The sequence below is a fragment of the Phlebotomus papatasi genome, chromosome 1 (genome assembly GCF_024763615.1).
Source record: "Phlebotomus papatasi isolate M1 chromosome 1, Ppap_2.1, whole genome shotgun sequence".
NCBI lineage: Eukaryota > Metazoa > Arthropoda > Insecta > Diptera > Psychodidae > Phlebotomus > Phlebotomus papatasi.
In genome coordinates this window covers 73,476,129-73,499,776 of record NC_077222.1, presented here as the reverse complement: position 1 = coordinate 73,499,776, position 23,648 = coordinate 73,476,129, and the positions used below count along the sequence as shown (strand labels likewise).

At 32.2% G+C, this 23,648-nt stretch overlaps 1 protein-coding gene across 2 annotated transcripts in view; it reads left to right on the top strand.

The window, feature by feature from the left end:
* The window catches only part of LOC129801211 (fructose-bisphosphate aldolase), a 40,173-nt gene extending 36,541 nt beyond the window's left edge, over positions 1 to 3,632 (top strand). For both annotated transcript variants that reach the window (XM_055846049.1, XM_055846065.1), the window contains one exon: positions 3,203 to 3,632. In XM_055846049.1, the coding sequence (XP_055702024.1) occupies positions 3,203 to 3,298 (96 nt within the window). In that variant the 3' untranslated portion in view covers positions 3,299 to 3,632. The remainder of the gene's footprint in view (positions 1 to 3,202) is intronic.
* The last annotated feature ends 20,016 nt before the right edge of the window (positions 3,633 to 23,648 follow it).

Below are 23,648 nucleotides of genomic sequence, written 5' to 3'. Positions count from 1 at the left end.
TTAAGCTCCAGAGCGGTGATAAGTTGGAAAAAAGACGGATTATATAATTGCTCTCTGTTTGAGTTCGAGCACTAATAATTTTCATTTCTTGTTCTGTCTAACTGCAAAATAAGGATAATTATTTCCAACATTTATGTGTGTAATGTTACAAAAATTGCAAAGTATAAAGCCTTATTACACTGAATTAAATATTTAGTCATATGGCATTTAGAGGCTTATCCCATCAGGAAACACGATTAAGTTAAAATATTTTAAAGTAAAAATTTTGATAAAAAAAAAAACTAATTCACAATGTTCCTGAATACTCGAGTGCTTCTTATGTAATGGTTTTCGCTTAACTTCAATTTGGAGACGGTTGTAAATATAATGAATTACTAGTCAATTCCTAATGCCCAGAAAATGCACAGTCAAAATTTTGCACTCATGAAAATTGGTAAGTACTTTCTTTCATTTTCCTTTTTTCATTTTAAAAATTTTATGTTTTTCTTATCCTAATTTTATTACCCAAATACTTATTTTTAAAGAAACCCCATCATTTAACACCTGAGCACAAAAAAATCTGCATAAGCACACTTTGTGAATGGTTTACGGTAAAGATAACAAAGGAATTACATCCGGACTTTGGGGTAATTTCCGCGTACAAGTTCCACGAAAAATTCCACTGTGAGTCGCACAATTCTCTCGTACAACGCCATTGAATAAACAGAGAAGATTATAAATATTGCAGAGGATTATGTTTAAAATGATTAATTGCGTGCTGTTGGGCTGTATATTCTGATAATCGGGACATAGTGTAAATATTTTTGAGCTAATAATACATCCTTATTGGATACCTCAGAGACAATGCCAATAGAATCGCATGTCTAAGACATTTTCAATATACGAAAATGTATCTATCTAAAAGAGAATATCATCGATTTGATCAGCGATTGGGCTAACTAAATTCGCTATGTGTCTGCATTCTTTATATACAATGCACTGCTGTGGAACATTTGCAATGAATGTAGACACTAAGCAAATACAGTTAACACAGTTGCTGATTCAACCGATGTTATACTACATAACATTCAATTGTTCTGTATAATTTTGTTGTAATTGCTCTCTGATGGTATTATTGAATTGTTGTATCCTTGCACTAGATAGCAATTTCACAAAGTGTGTTTTCACTGTGTCTCTCAAGGGGTTTATCAATTTCTAAATTGTATTAAATTTCAATTCAAAATATATCAATTGCAGGTCTTAAAAGTTTATTATATCACTATTTCTTTGTATTGCAAATTGCATATTTGTGCAACAATGAGAGTAAAACCGGAATAAATTTTAATGTTTTCCTCATAAATTCTAGAAATTATAGAGCATAAAAAACATAAAAAATATACAGCAGTAAAAAGTTCAATTTAGTCAGTAATGAATAAATAAGACCAGTGAAATTATTATGCAAACTTAAAAAATAAAATAAAATGAAGGGCTTTTCATGTTATCAGCAAGCATAATATTACATTGTTAATTACAGTACACGCTCTCTTAACTCTCTCTCGGAGTTATTCGGATTTCATTTAAAATAAATGAAAACGAATTAATCTGTGAAGCTTTCGTTTATTAAATTGATTATTTTATAAACAAAGAATTGTCGAATATTGTCTTTTCAATTAATCTTTAAAATTTTAATTTTATTCAAAATAAATTTTTAAAAAATCCATCCGAATAACGAAGCGGACATCTGCCATTTTGTCTCTCAATTATTCGAATAAGAAAGGGGACACTGTATATCAATTAGAACATTTTAGTAAAGATTTTGGTTTTTACTGAATAAAATTTGTATTTTACTGCTTTTTCTTATTTTCATCCGTTAATTTTTAATTTCTTAGGTGTAACTTATTTTTTCGCCAAAAATATTAAGATATTTTTATTTCAAAAGAGGTGGCAAAGCTTTTCAACATGCTCGAACTCGTGATTATAATAGGGGGAAGTGGGGCACCTTTCAAACTGGGGCACCTTTGAAATTGGGGCACCTTTGAAATTAAGATTTTTCACATATTTTCAAATAAAATTGAGCCTTATCGTGATATAATTTAGCTGAACAAACAGATTGATAAGCTAAATTATATCACGGTAAGGCTCAATTTTGTTTAAAACTAAGTGAAAAATCCCAATTTCAAAGGTGCCCCACTTCCCCCTACTTTACCTCAAAAGTACTTTCACATCATTTTATGTTTATCGGTACACAAGCGATTTGAAACGATTTGTAAATCATTCAAAAGATCTCCCATATTTCATTACTGGTTCATAACTAATATACTACGCAAAAAGAACTAAAACTATAATTATAAAATATGTAAAAATATACTTGATTTATCAGAAATTCCAAAGCCTTTCTAACGAGCCCAAACTTGACCCCTTTGATTAAGAAATATTTGTTTAATCTTAAACTTTGAAAAATCGTTATTAGAACTGATTCAACGGTATTTTTGTATATGAACAAAATTCCCGTCTGAGTATTCTTTAAAAAACATTAAATTTATAATAAAGTTTCTTAGAGATCCAACTTATTTAGGAGGAATATCGTGTTCTCGAGTTCGAGCAGTGAACAAAGTTTTTCTACTGCGTATTTTTATACGTTTACCTTTTAACAATCGATTTCATCCAATAAATCATTTGAAATATCGCATAAAACTAAGTAATTATATATGTAGTAAAGATAGAAAATTTATGACAAAAAAATTCATTTTCGGTTCATTATCGCTTTCTGACTAATTCATGATCAGTCAAATACCGGTTTAAACTTTTCAAGGATTAAAGATCTTTCCTACGAACCCAAGTTTGGCGTATTCCAATTGATAAATACGCTATTATTTTAGCCTCTGATCTTCAAAACCGGCGTGAAAAATTATTCAAGAAATCGGATAATCTATGAATTTTGATCTTAATTAAATGTTATAAATTCACAAGTTTCTTATTTTTTAAGAAAAATACTTGTTGTGAGAAAAAATGCAATACATACACAGGTACGAAACTCTTAACGTTAGCAATTCATATTTGGAAATGAAATGTTTATTTGCTAATCACATACCTTTAGAGATGAAGATGATGAACCCCTTGTTGATGATATTTCACACACTTCACCGGAAACAATTTCCTTGCCGCTTGAAGGCTTCTTCTAAATAAATATCTATGTCTCTGCATTGATCTCTTTGATAAACAGGCCAACGGTGATGCTTCTCTTGGAAAATACGTAGCAGGAACAGTTGCTGGAGCTGTTGGAGATGCCACCCTCTTCGTGGCCAATCACGCTTACTAGACAGAGTGTCACCGTAACTTCCTCAGGTTGTTCTGGATTGCCAAAAACGAATCTTCCACCAAATCATCTCTGAAAGGATTCTGTCAGCCGAGGAAGTTCCATGTCAAAGGTAATCTAGCAGAAGTTAGTCTCATCAATTATGCTGCAGCATTCAAAATTTTGTAGCTGTTATATCCTGTTGAAGTAAATATCAGAATATTTTAGAGACTCCTTCAAGAGTTCTGTTGCGTTTGAAGACGGAAAGACAATGGATATATTATTTTTAACATAATAAAATATTGTGTAATAAATTATTAAATCAAAGGACAAATAATATATGGAAGTGACAAAAACAGACAAGAGTATTATTATTATTCATTCTCATTTAAACTTCAATATTTTTCTCTAACTACGCAGGCTCTACGGATTTTCAGCTTACACATTAAGATTAATTAAATGGAAAGCTTTCACGTGATAGTGTATTACATTCCCTTTAGAGATATAAATTTTATATTTGGTGTTGTAAAAAGTATTTCCAACACACGACCTGTTATGAATTTTTCTCTCATTTCAATGAATTCACCTGTGACCTTTAATAATATGTAATTCGTTCACTGCGTAACTCATCTTCATCGGAAGTTCAACGAGTGCTCTTGTGCAATGTTCAATTGAAATAAGATTGAACCTATACATGCAATCACAGAGGTTATTGTTAAAACATCTCTCACCGGGAGGTATCATTTGTGCATCCTATAAAGTGATTTTAGAAACTCGCTTTACAATAATTTTACGATGATTTTTTACTGTGAAAAAGTGTAGAGTGACTCCACTGAATCTTCTTCTAAGAAGACATAATGATGGTTTGTGGTTACTTTACTGTACTGTTTTGAGGCAATTTTATTAACTCACACTTTACGTCAAATTATTTTTATTTTATTGAAAAATTTTAACGGCTTCCAAAAAAATTATAAGCGATATTTTAATTGTACTTTTCCGTGACAACTTGAATAGACCTAAGAACAAAACAAATCTTTGTTAATAAATATACCAGAAGATATAAAAACAGATTTCCAAAAATCAGTACTTGAAAAAGAGAGATTTCTAGTATATTTCAAATTTATTTTTATTTTTATTAAAATTAAAACATCAGCGTCCATGTGTAAACAAACCCCCAAGTTTTGTTAATCAACCGTCAAAGCAAAATTGATGGAAAAGCTCGTACTCAGAACACATGGAAAGTTTTGTAGCCATAAATACTCACAGTACAATTCTTACGAGGCTGCTGAATCCACCTCCAGTTTGAAACAAACATTAATTGTATTTAGAAAAAAGTAAGTATTAATAGTTATACAATATAAAAAGAGTAGCAAAGATTTCCAGGCTTTATGAAATACTCGAACTCGTAACTTAGATGCACTACCTCAAAAGCATTTTTTTCGCATATTTTATTGTTTAACGATTCACTACCAATCAGTTCATAACCGATTTACCGATTCTAAACCGATTATAATAGGTCTGGACTTATTAGAAATTCAAAGACGAAACGATTTAACGGTATTTTCGTAGATGGAGAAAATCTCCGCCTAGGCAAACTCTAAAACATATAAAAAATTAAAATTAAATAAACTGTGCGCGAAAGAATCAGTTATATCAAATTACGGATTGCATAAAACGATTTTCTCTCGGGAAAATTTATATATAATTACCTTCCTGTGTGAACAAAAGAATTGGTTCATAGTTCTCCATCTAGTTTTGCAGCTCAGGTGCTTTTGAAAAGATATCCGGATACAATGATATACATACATCACACACAGATTTCCCTCAATCTTGTTTCTCTTCTGGATACCCTTACTTCTCGATACTCGAATATTTAAGAACTAAGAATAAAGAACACAAAACCATGAAACAAACCCACGATTTTTTATCTATTCGCCCATTTTTATCCATTCGCGCAATTTCTACTATTTTCATCTAATATATTTCACAAAATGGCAGATTTTAAAGATTTTCCAACTCTAATTCAATGCTTTTCTTTAATTTTCCACACGACGGAAAACATTTCACACTTTTCGCAACCGACGCACGACTGATTTGACTACTCATTTTTTTTGCAATGTTTGATTCAAACGTAATTCCGAACTAGTTGGGAACGTTATGGAAACTACTTTGTATCAATGCAATTTTTCAATAGGGTAAATGTTATACGTATTAACTCTTTATGAACTCTTGTAATGACTTACTGGCACTCTTTTTTTACCATTAATTTATGATATGAAATTTTAAGACACACCTTGAAGGAAAAGGTAGATTAATGAACAAAACATCATAATAATATGCATTTTATTAAATATGTAGGTACATTGAATAAATTTCGATATTAACCAGAGAAAAGATTGGGATAAAAATAAGAAATTGTTTAAATTGAAATAACGAATTGTACACTTAAGCTGTCTACAGATTAGACAAATTATTGAAATAATAGCATTTCAAAGTGACACTGAAAAGAAACTTCAATATTGAAGCGAATATTGAAACCAATATTTCAATAATTGCCTACACACTGAACAAACAAATTGACTTTGTCAAGAATTGAATTTGTCAAGAACATCCAAAAATAATCAAGTTGGTCAGAAGATTTCTCCAGCTTCCTCCAGAAATCCCAGATTTTCTGGGATTTTCTTGTTCAGTATGCCCAAAGCACTTCAGATGCATTCTGTAGTCAGAGGATTCCTGGAGCTTCCTCCAGGAAATCCCAGATCTTCTGGGATATTCTTGTACGCCCAAAGCACTTCAGATACATTCGGTGGTCAGAGGATTACTGGAACTTCCTGATATGGAAATTCCTGGGATTTCCTTTGATCTGGGAAGATCTGGGATTTCTGGAGGAAGCTCCAGGAATCCTCTGACCACAGAATGTATCTGAAGTGCTTTGGGCATAATAAACAAGCAAATCCCAGAAGTTCTGAGATTTTGTGGAGGAAGCAGGTTATTAGTGCTGACCAAGTTGGGTTCTTGAGGAGATTGAACAAAATATATAACTAAATTCCAAGAATCTGGGATTTTCTGGAGGAAGCAGGAGAGATGTTTCTTGACTTGGATTTTGATCTTGGATGTGTTTTCATTCATGAACAAGGAAAATCTGGCAGTTCTGTGATGTTCTGAAGGAAGAAGATTCCTGACCATTAAAAAATATTGAAGGAAATATCAAATCAATTTGATATTTAGAATTTCTTTGAAATTTTATTTCAATGTGACTCTGAAATTTTTTATTGACATAATTTGACCTAGTTTGTAGCCATTCCAAATAATGAAATAAAATATTGAATAAAATGTTCCATATTGAAACAAATATTTCAATATTTGCCTACACACTGGACAATTTTCTTCAATATTGAAACATTTATGTCAAATTTTGCAATGTGGAGGCAATCCTTGTCAATATTTGACATTGAAAAGAAATATTTCAATAAATCATCTCTAATGTATAGCCAGCTTAACTTTAGTAGAAAACATTTTTTGAATGAGAGCGCTAACAGAATTAGGGCAGAATCACATTGACTGTAAAATGCTCGCCGTAGCCGCACCAAATTTTGCTAATTTACGCATTTTGGTCGGAATTCTTACGCAAATTCTCGCTTATCGTATTACCTTATCTTATACTCGGTGGCACTACGTGAAAATAATATAAGAAAATTGAAGAAATAAAACGAAAATTTGATAAACGGTGAGCAAAAAAAACTGTACGATAAATTTCTCTTACAGTTTTTTTTGCTTACCGTTTATCGAATTTTTGTTTTATTTCTTCGATTTTCTTATATTATTTTCACGTAGTGCCACCGAATATGAGATAAGGTAATACGGTAATCAATAATTTGCGTAACAATTGCATTGAAAATGCGTAAATTAACGAAATACCGTGAGAATTTTACTGTCAATATGATTCTACCCTTAAAATGGTTATTTTTTTTAAAATTAAAGCTTCATGAGAATTGTATTTTTTATGGGGTGGAAATTTGGACTCTTTCGCAGACTGTTATAGAGATCTGTGGGCTTAGAAAATACTGCAGTATTCCCTATTAATACCATTAATTCAAATGAAATTCTACTGAATTTCCAGAAAAAAAAATGAAATTCAATTAGGGGAAAGTATTCTCCCTTCGAACGTTCATGCTTTTCAATAATGTAAATTTTCTTTTATTTTTTCTAAGAGATTCACACATTTCTATTAAAAATTAGTTAGCTGATCATCAATTATTGATAATTACGTGATAATTATGTGTAAGTCTCTTAGAAAAGATAAAAGAAATTCGCATTATTCGAAGGCATGAACGTTCGAAGGGAGAGTACTTTCCCCTAATTAAATTTGCGAAAAAGATTAATTTCAAAAATGAGATTCCGATGTTATCTATTTACTAAAAAATTTCCTCTGATTTGTGTCATCTGCAACGATAGGAAAATTTTCTGCATTTAACTTCATTATAGCCTCTAGGTTGATGCTTGAAGGTTTCCATGATTCGTCATGGGATTTTACTTTATAAAATTCTGTGGCCAGGGTGGCCAGTCTAGTCTAGAGGTTATGAAAAGCGATTAAGAATGTATATTTATGTTTGTTGAAGACAGTGTCTGAAAAATGGACAACTCCACCATGATTGAAAGACCATAAAAGAAATCAAGTCGATTATTGGTGGGATTTCTGTTGGTCAATTAAATCTGCGATTCCACTCCAACAGACGACCAAGAGATGTGAAATAAAACGTGAAAATATCATTTGAGCTGAAAATAATTCACGCGGCAATTATTTCGTCTTATAGCACTTTGTGAGATCGTTATTCGGCGTTTTTTTTTCCTCTTCTCTTCACTTGTGGTTGGTCTCTGTGCAATTAATTGTGCACGCGATAGAAAACTAATGGTAAGATAAAGAACTTTCCAATCAAAATCACATTAAGTGAGATTGTTGGGGAAAATCGAGAAAAATCTTGCGAGTCATTTCATGCGAGGAATAAGTCGCAAAAGGAGGGTCTCTCTTTTCAATTATTTACACGGGTCTTATGCAAAGACACTGACGGGCTTTCTTTTGCTCCAGGTAAAGTGTCTATATCTTGAACAGCGCAAGGATGTGTAGCTGAGAAATTCAATTCCATTTCATCGGCACGTTCCTGCAATTTTTCAACCCGCACCCTCATCACTAGCCCCTTCATTCAATCAAATATCTCACACCGTTCTGGCGTAGGTGTTTGTTTATAATAGTGCAAGAAGAGGAAACGATGTGTATCTTTGGTGGTGTAGCTTTCTTGAATGCATTCTTAGGCAACTATTATGATACCCCTTCTTTGCACAATCTCACCATTATTAAAGTGTTGCGGCGAATAAGGTCAGATGGGTTATAAAATTAGAAGCGTAATTCACTCCATGTTCTTGGATAATGCGTCTCTCAAGTCTCATAAGAAAAACAGACTAAAGGAGACGATAATTTTTCTTGAGAAATCTTTTAATCCAATAGCTTTGGTCATCTTTCGGCCTAGCAGACTGGACAATATCAATCAGAATAACTTTACCACCAAGAATACTGAAAGTATTTTAAACTGAAAATAAATTGGAATTGGAATTATTCTCTATAGAGAATAATTTACATATATGTAAACATTGTACTATTAATCATTTTCCAATTTACATATTTTTTTGAATAGAGAAATATTCTTTGAAAACTTTGCATCCTCTAAATGATTAGAGCATGAAACCTTTGTAAGTTCTAGTCAATCATAAAACACTATAGAAAGATAGAACTGGAAGTGTTGGTAATGCTTTATTACACGTTGTCAATAATTTTTTTAAATAACTTAAATTTTGGAAATTAGAAAAGAAAATTTACATCGATTTAGGAACCTATAGTCTATTGAAAACAAGAAGAAAGTTTATCTCTTATTGAAAATAACGAAAACGCAATTGAAACTTTTCAAAAACATAAACTTAGCATAATTCAGTGAAACAGCTTTCTTCCAATAGCGCTTTTGAGCTTTTCATTCACGCTTTTCTCACTTTTCAACTTCTAAAATTACTTTTGAAAGGTTTGTGCATAACTTTCTCATTTAATTAATTTATGATTCTCTCTCATTACCTACAGAATTTACAAAAGTCTTCCACATAGCACAAAGAGTACAATCTTTTGGAAATGTCTTTTGTTTTCATGCTTTTGGCATCTTCTTTGACCAGAAAAAAAGTTAAGAAACTTCATAAATACTCATTTTCCGTGGATAGAATTTTAATTATGGCATATTGCAATATTTCATATTCTATTATTCAAGGGAAATGGTTGAACCGATTAAGAATTCACCTCTAATGATAGTTGTAATTTAATAAAATCGCATTTACAATAAGAAATGTATTACTAAAGAACTTATGCAACTTATCAATTCCAAGACCTTTTCAAATAAGTAAGTTACAATTACACTGTAGTCTAATTTTTCATTTAAAAAGTTAGAAATGAAATAGGGTAAGTGTGCAAAATGCCAGCCGGCTTGCAACTTCGGCCACTTTTTTTGTTCCTCTAATTTCAATGAATTTTAGTTTTTGCGTACTCCAGAGATCATACAATGCAAAAACATAACAAAAATGTCGTTTCGACACACGAGATAATATGAAAAAGTCACAGGAAAAAATCTGGGAAGGCAAGGAACTTTAAGAATAAAGGTGGTCGAAATAGGCCACCAAAGCTGTGTCTACATTTTTATTTATTTTAAAATGGAATAAGAATGATTTGAGTGAAAATGAAGATGATAAACTGCGTATAAAGTCCCAAGCAACATTCCTTAAAAAGAAAGAATAAAAAAATCACTTTGTATTAAAAATATTACATTTCAAGCTTGAGACTTTGGCGCTTGCACGCAACTATGCCGAAATTTGGCACAGTTACCCTAGATGCTGCAAATAGTCTTATAAATAATATATCACTCATCAATAAAATAACCCAAAATCAAAAAGACCTTATGACAAGAAAAAACGTGACAGAAGCCAAAATTTGTTTTTTTTTTATTCCTGCTGAATAATATTTCTTTTGGATTCCAGAAAACAGAAATAAGTGTACCAAAATTAATATATTTTTGTCTAAAATTAAATATTTTTCATATATGGTAAAGGCTCATAATTTTGGACAGTCTGCTTATAAGCATCAATGTTCCAAGTTTGAAGAGCGATATTTTCAATACTAATGTACTTTTTTGTTATTCTCTTTTCAGAAGGGTTGTTTAGAAACTTGGCAATTGTTTATTGTTTTTGTTCGTACTAAAATTAGTTTTAATACGTTTAAAAATGAATTCATATATGGAGGTGAATTTGACTCTTATTTTGGACAACTTCGTTATTAATTTGGACAACTTAGCTGTGAATTTGGACAGCTAATCCGCCTCAATAGGATGCCCAGTGTTCTTCATTTCATGAACCAATCTTACCAAGTCCTCTTCCTGTTCATGTTATGGAAACGTAGAATGTCACAAGAAGCCCGGAAACTTTCCATATCATTCATTAAAGTAAGTTGACTTCGGTACTCCAAGTACGTGCGGATTCGCTCATTCCCTGACCTTTCCGGGAGCCTTTCAAGGCATTTCTCGCTACACCTCTTTCGTAGAGATGATGCTCCTTTGTTTCTCCAGGCATTTGTCCAACCTAGTCATCACAAAAGCTAAAACTTCAAAAAATTTCGTGAGAAAAACACCTGTCCAAAATAAGGAATATCACATCACTTGTGAATGTCTTAGAAAATTCCCATTTTTCACACAAAAAATCTAATTCACAAGGTAAATCTCACTTCAGGGCAAATGTACAAATTTCCAGTAACGTGAATCAACACAATATTCAATGAATATTCAATGATATCACTCAAAAAAAGCGAAGAAATATTTTTAGTACTTCACCAAATCTAAATAAGACTGAAGCAAACACGAAGTTCTGTCATTCGTAAGCAATTGCTCACACTGAATTTTCAACAAAGCAATTTTAACTCAAATCATATTCAAAATTTAACGTATTTAGTGTTAAAATCTTCCAAAAAGAACAAATATTTAGATAGAATTGATTATTCATTAAATATTGGAATGAAAGTCCATCATTTTAATCAATTTATTTTTAGTGTTCAACTATATCCTCAAAGTGTCCAAAATAAGAAACTGGTCAAAATTATGAGCATTTCTCCTATTGATATTTGCTGAAATGGTTGAAATTAATTAAAATATTCTCCCTACCTTAAAAAATTTAATTGTAAATTTTTGATTATAAAATTTGATCTTTGATTTTAATATCTTCACATTCTTGATCTTGAGTTTATTCTTCGTAGAAGCATAAAGGATGTCTTGAAATGAAAATTAAAGAAAAATAAGATCTGTTTTAACTTTTTTAGGTTTTATCATTATTAAAGTACAGTGGTTTTTTCCTTTTCTGATACAATTTTTCATTCTTTTGATGTGATTTAAACTCAAAATACTTCAGTTTCACATTCTTATACAACTTTTTACTGATTTTTATATAGTCCAATTTATGCTTCACCCTCAAGCTTGTACTGTGTATCAAATTATATATAATAACATAGTAAAATCTTCAACGTTACTACATTCTAAAAATCATGTTTTTTTTCTCAAATTTACACCTGCATATCTCAATAATAGAATCTATGAAAAAAAGATGCAAGTTACAACAGTTAAGGAATGTAATTTAAAAAAAAAACGTCAATTTATGGAAGTTTCATTTGATTTCTCCAACCATTGTTGTTGGATTCCAGCTGAAATGGGTCAAATGGTGAAACTTTTTCTAAACTACAAATTTATTCTAATTCGACGCTCTACTATATATTTTTGTAGTTAGAACACAGTGGAAAGTGATATCGTTTCATATTTTTGTCATCTCAGCTTGTGCAGAATTTTCATCCAGTAGGAGGTTAATTAACCTAACAAATGGGTGGGTTGCTTAAAACAAACATAGAGAAAAGTACATGAAGCAGAGATATTAATCCAAAATAATTTTAAATGATCTCTCTCAACCAGGGAAAGAGTTCTATAACCAGCAATGCAGACACATTTGTGGAGCTGCTATTGCCAACAATATGAATCGACTTTTTGCGTGACTTAATATTTTATGTGTATATAATGATATGCCTTGGACATACGCCAAATCCCCAAATGAGAATCTGTACCCATCGAGCTTTCGGTAGGAACATGACATTTGTATGGCAGATAAATTGTAAATGTGTGGAATATTTCATAATTCACTCAGTAATTACTTGATGGTAAATTTGATGGTATGGATTGCACAAGAAATGGCAGAGACTTCCTCATCAAATTACCTTAATTGTTTCATATGGAATTCACAAATTGACATATTGATTAATTTCCTCAGCATCCTAAGCCTGAACTCCCCATGACGCATTCACACTTTCCAGTCAGTTGTAGGATTTTGACTGCAAGCTTTCCGATGCCAATGGCAAGTCACTCTCTCAGAGGCAAGTGACCTGTTAATAGGTCTGGGAAAAATACTCCCAGTGTGCACCAAACAATTAATCAAAAGTTCCATTCACCATCTCGTGAATTTCCTCAATTCTCCCTGGAATCTCATTCGCATACATTGCACAAGAATGAGTTTCGACAAATAAGGTCATACTACCTTTGACAAGAGGAGGCGCCAGGTTGTTTTGTAGCATACACTCAGAGAAAAAATTGACTGGAGAGAAAGAGTAAAAAATATCTTTTGGAAAAATTTTGTGACTCCTTTCAGTAAAGCAAATTTTGGAAACAAAATTTCATAATACTATAGTACCTAAACAAGCAATAAAATCAAAAAAAAATTACTGGACGGATAAAGTATCAGATCATATCGTCCGTAAAAAACCGGGAATGCAAAAATACAGAAGAAAATTACTGATGGGTTTCCAATACTGGAAAATGCAAATCAAAAGCTTGACCTTTTAAGGGAACATAGAGCCTCCATATAAGTAAGCAATATTTAAGACCCACCTAGAATGAAATAGTAAACCTACTTCCTTTGGTTAGTATTGTGAAATTCTCTAAATTTGAAAGAATAATATTGGCGGATTTTTACTTATTATTAATCGTATCGAGAATAGAGATATTTGAATTACAAGGTAATCATTTTACAATGTCATATCGTCAGTTAAATCGGCATTTTTCGTAAATTCATTTTTACAATTTTGAGATATATTCATATTTAGAATCGGCGCAATTTTGTCTATTAAACGCATTTGAGAAAAAGAAACTTTTATAATCCCATTAAAAATTATGTTAAACAAAAATTATTGTAAGTGCCCTTAACTAATAAAAAATTGTCAGAATTTGTCGTAACTTCAATTTTTGGGGAAGTTACGACAAATTTTCATACAAAATTATCTCTAATCAGCATTTGCCTTAACTTCTTTTGCCCGTTTGCATGGCTTTTAATTTGCAGCAAAAATGTTATATTTCTCATTAAAACGTTCACAAACTCTTCCAAATATCCAAAGACATTGCGAATAATGCAACATTAAATCATTTTAATTCAATATTTGTGAGAAAAAAGTAAGAAAAAATCCCTGCCCATCTGTCATTAATTCAAAACAAAACAAGCGACACGGCGCGCAAAATTTATTCAATAAAAGTTACGAAATAAAAGCTTTTCGTCACAGGGATAACAGTTTAATTGACTAATGTAGTCAAATAAAGGCGCTTATTATCACTAGAATAATTCAAATTGATATAATACATTTTAGAAAATTGTCGTAACTTCCAAGATTTCCATACATTGGAAGTTACGGCTTTATGACCAACGCACAATAGTTTTTGTTTGTAAACATGTTTTCAAAATTTCCTATGAGAGAGAGCGAGATGACTAATATTTATTTCATTCACTCTTATTGAAATGTCAAAAACATATTTACAAAACAAAATTTATTGTGCGTTGGATATTATAAACGATGGCAGTTACGATAAAATATTATTGTGTTTCTTCTAACATATATATCAATATTTCAGCTTTTAAATCATTTTACAAAGATTTTCTCGAGTTAACTTGCAGTTTATTAGTGCCACTTTTATTATTTTGACTCAAAAGTATCGCTTTCGGGGCTCATTTTTAAGAAAAATGAAGCTGAACTGAAAATTTCGTCTCCTGATAAGTTGTCAAAAGGAAGTTACGACAAATGCTGATTTAACTAACGATATGTCATATCCCGTGTTAGAAGTCAAATACTATCCCCTTCACTGGAAAGTGATACTTCGATAATTATAAGTAACACACTTTTATAATTTGCTGGTAAAGCTGTTAATAAATTTCCTCAGGGCATGAACAATATTTTCATCGAAAACTGGGGTTCAAATCTGATTTAAATCTAACCCAATTTTTTACATGTGCCTTACCACAAGAGATTCTTGAGTATACTCACGAGTCTTTTTTTAACCCAAACAAGGAAATAAATAATTTGCGAGATCAAGCATTATAAATTAAATTTTAGGTCCATTGCTAAAAATAAAACAGCAAATAATAGGCGGAATTTAATCCTTATGCAAATTTACTTGCAAGCACATGAGAGTTCTCAATTTTAAAGACACATTTCTCATGACCAATTTCTCTGTGTACATGTTGCAAAGGCATTTGGGATCTTGTGCTTCTGGTTTGAGTAAATAATATTCCAACATTTTACCTGGTGTTGAACGAATAATTAACATAATCTAAAAATAGATTATCAAATACAAAATGCCTCTGCTCACGAAAATCAAAATAAGCGAAGAAGAAAACAGTAAAGAAACACATGTTAAAACCACCCGCAAGATTTCAAAACTGTCAACATGGTGATAATTTCACCTTATCTAATATCTATATTTAACTTAAATGTACTGACACTCACAATGAGACATAGTTGAGAAATATATATCTCATCACCTTCCTTTTGATGATTTATTCCCACGCCTTGTAAAGCATAAATTTGTTTTCTATCAATTTGAATTTTTAATTTTTTTAAACTTTTCCTCAATTAAACAATTTATTTTATTATTGTTATAGGAAAAACACATGAAAACGGTGATTATTGAATTAAAGTGACGTCGTTCGTTTATACGCTTCGTGTGATGAATTTTATCGGAAAAAACAATTTCCATGTGCGTATGAATAAATTAGTGGAAAGCACTTCAATTTTTGTCAAGAGTTCTTTTCCATAGCCAGAGTATTTATGGAAATTTATGATAAACTTATATTGATTGCGCCCTTTTCTCTGATGACTCTTTTTTTTTGCTATTTTTTCGTATTTTAGTGTGTAGGAAAAATTTTGATGACACTCAGACACTTTTGTTCCTAAAAATACCTTTAAAAGGCGCATATCAATAGCATAGGAAATAGACATAAAACGGAAATTCTTATGGAAATGTCGTGTAATGGTACGAGCTTTTTCCCGTATGTTGAAGAAAGAAAATATTTATTGGTAAATAAATATTTCGCATTAAAACCTTATTGGTGCTGAAAATGAATAACATTTATATTAGTCTGATGCATACTCAGAAATCCTCTTTATGGTCTACCCTAAAAGAACACTTTTACATTTGAAAGCTCAACAGATTTGGTCCTCCAGAGAGAGAGGCTGGTATATTTCTCAATGTAACCCCAAGATGCTGAAAATTTACGAGGGAGAACCCCCTTCTGCAGCCCAAATGGCTTACCATGAAAAATCAATCTCATCGAGACGTGATTTAGAGACGTTTCTGCCTTTTAACTCACATATTGTACCCAGTTTCTTGGACACAAATTGTAGAGCCTCGAGCATTTTCTGTGTAGGATTCCATTTCACTGCTATATTCATTTTCGTGAATGTTACAACCAGACTTTTCCCACTGGGAAAAAAGGCCAAATGAGCAGAGGAGGATGAACAATGCGTCCCATATGGTTAATTTAAATATTTTCAATCTCTTCCGAAGGTATAGTAAAGCATATGGCCATGTAGAAATTGTCTTGTATGTTCATGACCCTGAATTTGATCCAGAAAATTTCTTAAGGGGAGAACAGAGTTTAGTGATCTCGAGATTCTTCAAAACTAGATAGTACTTAATATTAAGGATTCATCAGTAAACAAAATATTTTCAAGGGCACACATTAGTAAACATGTCGTCATTTCTATCACTCGTTATCGTATCTGAACTAAAACTTGTGCATATGTAAATCGCTTAAGAGAATTATCAGTATTTTTCAAAAAATATTCTGATTATCAATAAATCAGAATATTTTCAGAATAATAATAATATAATAATAAATTTTACTAATAATAATAGTAATACTGGCAGAACATTCCATAGAGGAACCAGGCCTTCTCGCAATAGGGATTATTAGATGTTTATCAGTCCCATATGTGAAAAATCAAGTGAAGTGAAAATCACTGTATATGCAATTCAAACTACTTTAATGCCAGAATTGCCCAGAATAATTCCTAGTGACTTAAAAGGGATTCGAACTCGAGTCACTTGCATTAGAGCAAGTATTTTGTACCACCATTTGACCCAGTAAGTGCCTTTATCATAGACAGATTCACCAACAACACTATGAGATTAAATTGATTCCTATATTCAGACCCGAATCATGCAATAAAGAAAAATTGTTGGTGATATTTTTTGTGAATTTTATTAGGTTACGTATGTAGGTTTGAAAAATGTTAATAATAATTGTTTTCGATGGTCCTCATCATATAGCTAGCTTAAGCAAGCTAAGCATGCGAACTTGTAAAAATTTTTAAAATGGAAATAACCTTAAAAATCAAATAAAATTCCTCTAAACACCCACTAAAGAAGAAACGACATAGTGTCGAAAGCTCTGGAACCTTGAGTGTCTTATTAATTTTGGATTAAACCACCACAGTGACGCTCACCGGAAGAACTATTTGTACTGAAATAAGAGAGCAATATATACCAGGCTATGTCATAAATATTAATTTCTATTAATTTTCTTCCCGATATCACTCTTACAGATCGATAAAAATTTTTCGATTTAGCCACTCATCATCAAAAATAACTTATTTATTAGCCTTTAGTTAACGTAAATAAATATTTCATATAGATAAATCAATTGAAAATGTTTAATATTTCAAAATCTTTAAATTTTATAAAAGAAAATCAGAAAGAGAAATAAAGATTTACCAATACAGATGGGAAAAAATCGTTGCTGTTTTCATATAGGATTATAAGTCTTAATTTGTGATATCTTGCAAATTGATGTAAGGCAAAGTCGAACAATATCCAAGGTAGAAGTTGAAATATAAATTCTCATTCAACTTTCAGTTGGAGTATTTCATCCAGAGAAAGATTACATTTGAAAGTAATCTCTCATATGTAATCTATAATTCATTAGAACCTCCCACAATCTCTCTTACATTTCTTCATATCCTTTTCTTTCCCGTTCGGACGCACTTGGTGAAATTCTCAGTGAAAATCATGCTGAGCACAAAAGTGGAATAATTCTTTCTTCGTACTTTCATTTTAAGCAATGAACAATATGTGAATGCAATTTTGTGAGGATTTATGCTGCAACATGCTGAGATATGGAAGCAGATTAATGCAATAATCACAAGAGGGACTTGTTGCGTTGTCATCTTCAAGGCTTACGGGGGACAAACCATTAAATCTTCCCGCCGTGTACACGTGAATCCGAAATGGATTGAGGCGCATTTGGGTGCAGAGATGCGTCTGCAGTGGGATTTGTTTGCCCGAAGGGTGATGTGGATGGAAAACAAGAGCTCGTCTCCCAGAGTGTCTTATTCAGTGAATTTCCTTGTCAATCGCCTCTTGTGAAGTATTTTGCGTACAAGGTGACCCAATTTCTCATCCATCATGTGTATGCATTAAATGTAAACTCCACTTGTGGGTGTACTAAATCATATTTTCCCTGATCCCACCATCTCGGGCTTTCTCTCACAGTTTGCCTGAGTGGAAAATCCAACAATCACGTCCGTGAAGCTTGTTAGAAAAAAACACTCACGTATGATGACTTGAAGAGAAGTTCACAAATGAAATCCTAGCTCAACCACCGAGGATGAATCTTTAATTTGCTTATTCATTCGCAAAATCTTCATTTTAGCCTCTTCCTTCGCTATTTTTTTCTTACTTCTTTCGTCTAAAATTGTTATATATGTGGAGGCTGTTCATTGACCTTTTGACTGATTTGAGTTGAGAGTCACCTTTGAAATGTACATTTAGCATTTTAATGAAATTCAAAATTGATTGTAGTCAAATTTTGGTGGCTAGGGGAATGTAGGCAGGCTTCGCACGTGTGAGTTTTCGAACGATGTGAATTTTCTCTAGGGGAATGTAGGCATGGTTCGCACAGAGTGAACCTTCAAACTATGCGAATTTTCTCTTTGTTTGCAAAGAGCTGACTTACCATTTCTCATCTCGTCGCATGACCTTAATAATTATCTATCTTATGGCTAAGAAATGATGAACTAGCTCTTTGCAAATAAAGAGAAAATTTGCGTTGTTTGAAGGCTCACTCTGTGCGAACCATGAAAACATTACCCTATATTTCCAAAGAGTTGGTTCCGCATTTCTTAGCCATAAGTTAAGAATTTATGAACCTTATCTTCATTATAAAAATAGGCAGCCAAGCCCTTCTTTCCTAGGTGCTAGGATCACAAATAGAAAATTGGCCCAAAATAGGTAATTTTGATGGTGCACTGCACATTTCATTTGATTTCTCATAATCAAACTTATTTCTAAAAAAAAATCACTTACACAGTGGATAAAGAGTATACTTAAGATGATATTTACGTAATAATTTTTTGCATCTGAGGGAAATTATTTTCACGGTGGCGGAAAATTCGCAAGTACTACACTGTGTGGTGCTTTCAAACACTGAATGTGTGAGCGTTCGCACATCCATATCAGACAACTCTACCTTGAAAATCATAACCTCACTAAAGCCTCATAAGCCACAGTGAGACATTCGTGTTCATTTCCTCTTCAACAGGCGCATAGTCTCCTTCCCATCTCGATGAGACGATGGTTATTGACAGTGTGAACCATGTGAACATGTTCATAGTCGATTTTTCGATATTCATTTGGAAGAAAAAAAAACAGTGCTCCAGAAAATGTGAAAAAATGTGTTTTAAAGATCTTCTTTTAGTGCAGTGATAGTTTTCGCGGGATCACGGGGGTGCAGTATATCAATCAGAAAAAAAATGTTTAATTGAAGATAAAATTTATTTCGAGAAAAAAAGCAATGATGAACCCAAACCCTCATCGTGTGAACGCTGCCCCCGGGGGCAACAATCGCACAATTCGTCATATTTTTTTTCATTTTCCTGTCCAGGAAAAACCAACAATTCTGTGATAGTGAACTAGGCAAGCATAGAAACCTAAAAGATCAGAGAACTTTTTGGTGTAGTGCAATTCACTGCCCATTTTACAGTTTAGTCAGAAAAAAGTCCTGAATATGAAGCACGAAAAAATGTGCGAAGGCTGTCTACGTTCCCCTATATAAACTGTAAAGTGATTTGGATTAATTTATAAATTGTATTGTATTGTATTTATTATATCATACCATTCACAATTACTCATATTCAACCACTATACATTTCGGCCATCGCCGTCTTAGCGTAAGTGACCAATCTCCAATTTTATAAATCACACAAAAGATCTAACAAAATAATTTAGGATTGATAAAGTTTATTTTACAAGAATTATACTTATAGGTTCACAACCGATTCAACCGACTGAAACCTTTTCAGGCTTGTCAAAATTTCCAAGACCTGTCCAACAAACCCAAACATGACCACATTCAGTTGAGAAATATGCTCTCTCTAGAATCATTTTATATTTTGACCTTTAAAAACCGTTATTAGAAGTGATTGAGTAATATAAGCAACCTCTAAACATATCCACTAAATAAAAAAAAATCACACGACGCATCTTCGATAAATCCGAAAGAAAAATATAGTCCTTGGATCGACTTTTATGAAGGGGTTTCCCGAAGATCAGTATTCGTTATCTCTAACGGTTTAGCCTCTAGAGTTGGCAACCGATGGCCAGACGGATAATAATTTACTTTCTAGACACATGTGTAATATCCTATGTAAATTTCAATTTTCTAAATAATAATTATGAATTTAAAAAAAATGTAATTCTTTTTCACTGTTTCACCATAACTACTCCATTGATTTTTATAAGCCAAATCTCAAATTATCGTCTGTAACAAAGTCTCTTGGCCAATACATCTAAATTTCCAAATTAACAAACAATTTCAAGTATAACAAACAAGTCGCTCTATTTCTAGACTTGAAACTCTTTGACGAATAAATTGCTAAAGTTCTGACGATATGCAATATTTTCATGAGTTTTGAGCTATTCCAAAGTCTGCAACTTGAAAACGTAATTCTATTTAGTGCATATCACATGTCTCCCCTGTGGTTTCTGCACAGTGTCATATATACATATATATTGTCCGAGAAAATGTTATTAGAGATGAAATGATGTGTGGATAATGTGCTAGTATGAAACCATCGTAATCATTTGCATTTGCAATATTAGAGCGCATCCATTTATTGATGGATAAACAAGAGAATGTATTTTTAATGCCCATCTATATCGAATGGGAAATTGCGGTAAAATCAATAGAGGGAAAATAAAGAAAAATTTATTCCACAAGTCGCTGTGGTGACCCAATTTAATGCAAAGCCACCCCTTTCGAGACAATATGCAACAAATGGTATTTGAGAAAAATAGTGAGAAAATTGCACAGAAACGCATAACGACGAGGAATTTGATACAATGTGTTTGAAAAATATATAAATGCCTCTATAAGATATTAAATCTTTCCCATTGTATCTAAATATTTTCATATAAACATCCCAAGTAAATCAGTGGAGCATGGTGTCTCTTACGTATTCTCAGGAGGTGAACATAGAAAATTGAATAGTTTATTGAAGATATTTATTTTAAGTTATTATGTCTGAAAAGCTTTATAATCCACTTTTCACATTTTCTTCCCTACATATTCCACTTTATGGTGAGAAAATATTATACACATTTCATCCACTTTTTGCACAATATCTAGTTTTTTTTCCAAGTTCTCTAGGATGATGGAAAAAGTTCCAGGCAACCAAAAGGACAAGAAAGGATGAAACTTTTGTTGCTTCTGATGAATTGATATCCTTGTCAGGAGATTATTTTAATTACAGAGCCCAAGTAATTATGTCAGGGAAAATTCAGCGAGAAGGTCGAGTTTATCAGAATGCAATTCCTCAGAGTATTGCAAATGTAATTAAATCATGCAAAAAATCATTGATTCCCACACTAATCACCTTCAACTCGACGGAGTACATCTTTGCCAGCTACTAATTAATATCTCTCGATAGGGCCTCCCACAGTTTTTTTTCACAAAATTCCTTCATACAATTTTCATGTTCAATGTAATTAAGAATTAACTAACTAAGCTCGGGCTTCTGACTCTGAAAGTTAAGCTCAACATAATATGCAGAGAAAAGTGCTCTTGTGATCCCTACAAGGAGTTTCATGTTACTAAAAAGCTCTTTATTATTACGTGACAAATGAATTTCATTAACAACACTAAAATGCATGAAAATTCAGAGGTTTCTGCAGCTGGCAGTTGAAAGGAAAGTTGAGTGAAAATGTATCAAAGGCAGAGTCAGCACCTTATTGCACCATTAAAACTACTGAGAGCTTCCAAATAAAAGTCAATTTTAATTACATCTGGCGATACTGTACGCACACAGTCAGAGCAATAAACATTTAATGAAAGTAAATGGCACTCAATGCAATCACTTTTCTTTGGCTTTCCTACTCCCTTTAATGACACTGAATAAAAGACTAATAATGCAAAATTGTGCAGAGTTCGTTGTAGTTTTTAATTGCGATCAGTATTGGGAAAATTTAATTAATTGAGAGCAAACCCTTTATTGTTTGTTTCTATACACAATCAATTTCCCATCATCAGGAATCACCTACCACAAAAATATTCCTTATGATTTTGACATACATAAATGAGTAATAAAATAAAAATAATTCATCTGTAAATTTTCCTGAAAGATTTGTACTATTTAAAGAGAGGTGCGCCAACTATTTCAATTTACCAAAACGTTGGCAAAATGGTCTAACCTTAGCATACTTTGAAAACAAGTTTTGTCAAATTAACAAAAAGTTTTGTGAAATCGGCGGCGAACTGGATCTTCACTGAGAAAAAAAGAGGGTGCGATTAACTTTTCTTCCTCATAACTTTAACGCTTTTTAGGTGCAAAAATATATCAACATTTTTTAATGTTAATTTTACACCTTTTTAAGTGTAAAATTAACATGAAAAAGGGTAACTTTAACTCCCAATACACCTAAAACGGGTATTTACACCGATTTAGGATCAATACTGCAGGATAAAATTAACATTTCCGGTATGTTATTTTAACTTTTTCTGATTTCTCTCAGTGTTTGTAAAAGTTAATAATGTATTTCCATATAACATGTGAGAAAAAGTATTGTGAAATGGTAAATAACATTCTTATGATTTAAATTTAAACAAAATTCATTTGTCCGTTTAATAACACTTTTTTTCAGAGTAGGTAAATTTTCGGTTCGGGTAAAGTAGGTAGTGTTTCAGTTTGGTGGGTATGGGCGATTAAGATTTGTCTATGGGTCGGTTATATTTCTTGCCGAACCGCTGCACCCAGGCCATTTATTTGGGCCCATTATGCACTCCCCATTCTCCTGTTCTATCTTAATCCCCAAGGCGAGTAAACCTGCTCCATATCACAGTTTTCTGTGTGCGTTCTGATACACACAGTACCTCTTTACATTACGGTAAACCAACCCTGGTTTGTGGATCGGGGAAGTGAATGAGTATTTGTATTCGACTGAACTCTGCATGTCGAAACTTATTTTCCTATACCAACTTCTCTTTTTAGGCGGTTCATTGTCAATGTATTGGCATTACTTTTCCATTCATTCACTGGACGAATTCGAGACTATTACAGCAGCTGAAAAATCTGCAGCTGCCCAGTCTCGAACCCAAGATCTTAGTCATAGAGCCACTGCTCTATCTACTGATCCACTGAGGTCCCCGAGTATGGGCGAAATGTTCCTTTCAATCTTTAAACATAATACTATCAACTTTTAATATTTAACGAAGACTATAAATGCTGATATATTTCAACGTTTAGCTTCTTTCCAGGTAACAAGCTTAAACGACCAATAAACAAGAATTATATAAGAAATATAATATAATTCATTACCGTTTTAGACTAATATTCAAAACCTTTAAATTTAAAGAAAATTTAACGAAATCGTCTTAAAAATTTCAATAATATGACAAATATCCGAAGATTATCTTTTATGGTGAGCTAATCGAATACTGAAAACTA